Below are 1,711 nucleotides of genomic sequence, written 5' to 3' on the forward strand. Positions count from 1 at the left end.
GAAACGTCGTTTTTCTGAAGCGACAGAATCGAGACCATTTACGAAAATTCGCCTGCAACGACCTACCTCTCCAGCCTCTCCGAACGCAACAGTGAAACTTGAACCCCTTGACATACCCGTAAGTCCCACCGAACTATTCTCTGACAACAATCTCATGAGTCTCCATGAAGAAGAGGACCCAGGTGGTAGTGTACGAGACTCTGAAGATCAGGACTTGAATTTCGGTAATATGGATGGCCCTCCAGACTTGACGGATGGAGAAGATCAGGACCAAATGGAATTCGTACCCACGGACTTTTTGGAACAGGAACAGGATATTGTCGAGGATTTAGAACCAGATTCAAGCGCAGGTGAAAGGGAGGAGTTAAGGAAATCGTACAATAGTGAAGACTGTGAAGATGATGAGATGGATGAAAAAGAAACGACAAGAGAGATAGTAGTATATAAAGGGACAGAAAACCCGCCAGCGGAAAAGTTAAAGAACCCGAAGAAAGATAAGACGTTATAGTGATAAAATAGGTTCAGGCTATCTTCTTATGAGAGAACTCAGTGCGCAGGCTTCATCTATGATTTTTTCTGTTTTAATATATTTTTTGTTGTTGTAAAACCACATGGTAGAAAACTAATAGGTATACTTACAATTAAATTTTTCGTAATAATTGTTCGGATAGTCAACATGAAGCTCCTTATTCTTGTTTTCCTTTCTTCATTGTTGACATTTCAATAACGGTTTTGAACGAGATATGCCTGTGTTTAATATTACTATCAGATTAATTTTGATTACTTTTTGTATAAAGTAAGTGTGATATAATACGTAATTTTTAAATCGCTTATAATCATAGATTATAGCATTTATTTAAAGAGACAAAGACGTTTTAAAATGAACTTATGTTCTCTAATTAAAGTCTTGATATTACAAAAAAATTCTAAACTATTTTGGTTTTGTCAATCGAATATTATACATTTTTCCTTGATTTTTATATTTTGTTAACTATAATTGAAAAATTGTTAAGTCATATTGTGGATTAATGACGTTCAATGTTTATAATATTACGTTCACCAGAAAATGGCATTATTTTTCACCATCACATGTTTAAATGCAAATATCTTAAAATCTGTTATTTTATGATTGACTTTTACATATTAACAATTTATTCGAAGTAAATCTTGATTTGAATTTTTGTAGAAGTCATGTTGTAGAATTGATGAGATTCCACTTTAGATGTTATGTGCGATTTAAAATGATTTCGTTTTCGGTGGATATTTTCTGCTTTCGAAAATCTGTGACATTTCAAATGTCAGCGATTATTAAGGAATACGTTTAATTTCCATCAAGCAACTACGTCTGGAATGTGTACCTACTATTAAAGATTGAAATCTACCTTATGAGATCATGACGATCAGAAAGAATATGTACATTGTAAGAATTTCTGAAGTAATATGGCTTTGAAATAAATCGTCATCAGAACAATTCTATTTGTTTTTCTACATAAGAAGTCTACTATTTTGATCTTAATTTAACCTATAACTAGTTTTGGCATTGTATCAATTTCAATTAACTTCGTTTGCTGTTATAAAAGCCAAAAGTCACATAGCAATGTCAAATTAAATTCATTTCTATAAAAAAAAATCACTGGTATAAAAAAAGTTGAAAGCAGATTATAGCAAAAGTAAAAAGATAGAGATCCTGTCTTTTTGAATAATTCTGAAG

At 32.1% G+C, this 1,711-nt stretch overlaps 1 protein-coding gene across 1 annotated transcript; it reads left to right on the forward strand.

The window, feature by feature from the left end:
• Nucleotides 1-6: 6 nt before the first annotated feature.
• LOC117176723 lies at nt 7-1,471 on the forward strand. The gene has a single exon (XM_033366985.1). It carries the CDS (start codon nt 155-157, stop codon nt 506-508), a length of 354 nt encoding a protein of 117 aa, XP_033222876.1. The 5' UTR covers nt 7-154; the 3' UTR covers nt 509-1,471.
• The last annotated feature ends 240 nt before the right edge of the window (nt 1,472-1,711 follow it).

This window comes from Belonocnema kinseyi, chromosome 7 (genome assembly GCF_010883055.1).
Source record: "Belonocnema kinseyi isolate 2016_QV_RU_SX_M_011 chromosome 7, B_treatae_v1, whole genome shotgun sequence".
Classification (NCBI taxonomy): domain Eukaryota; kingdom Metazoa; phylum Arthropoda; class Insecta; order Hymenoptera; family Cynipidae; genus Belonocnema; species Belonocnema kinseyi.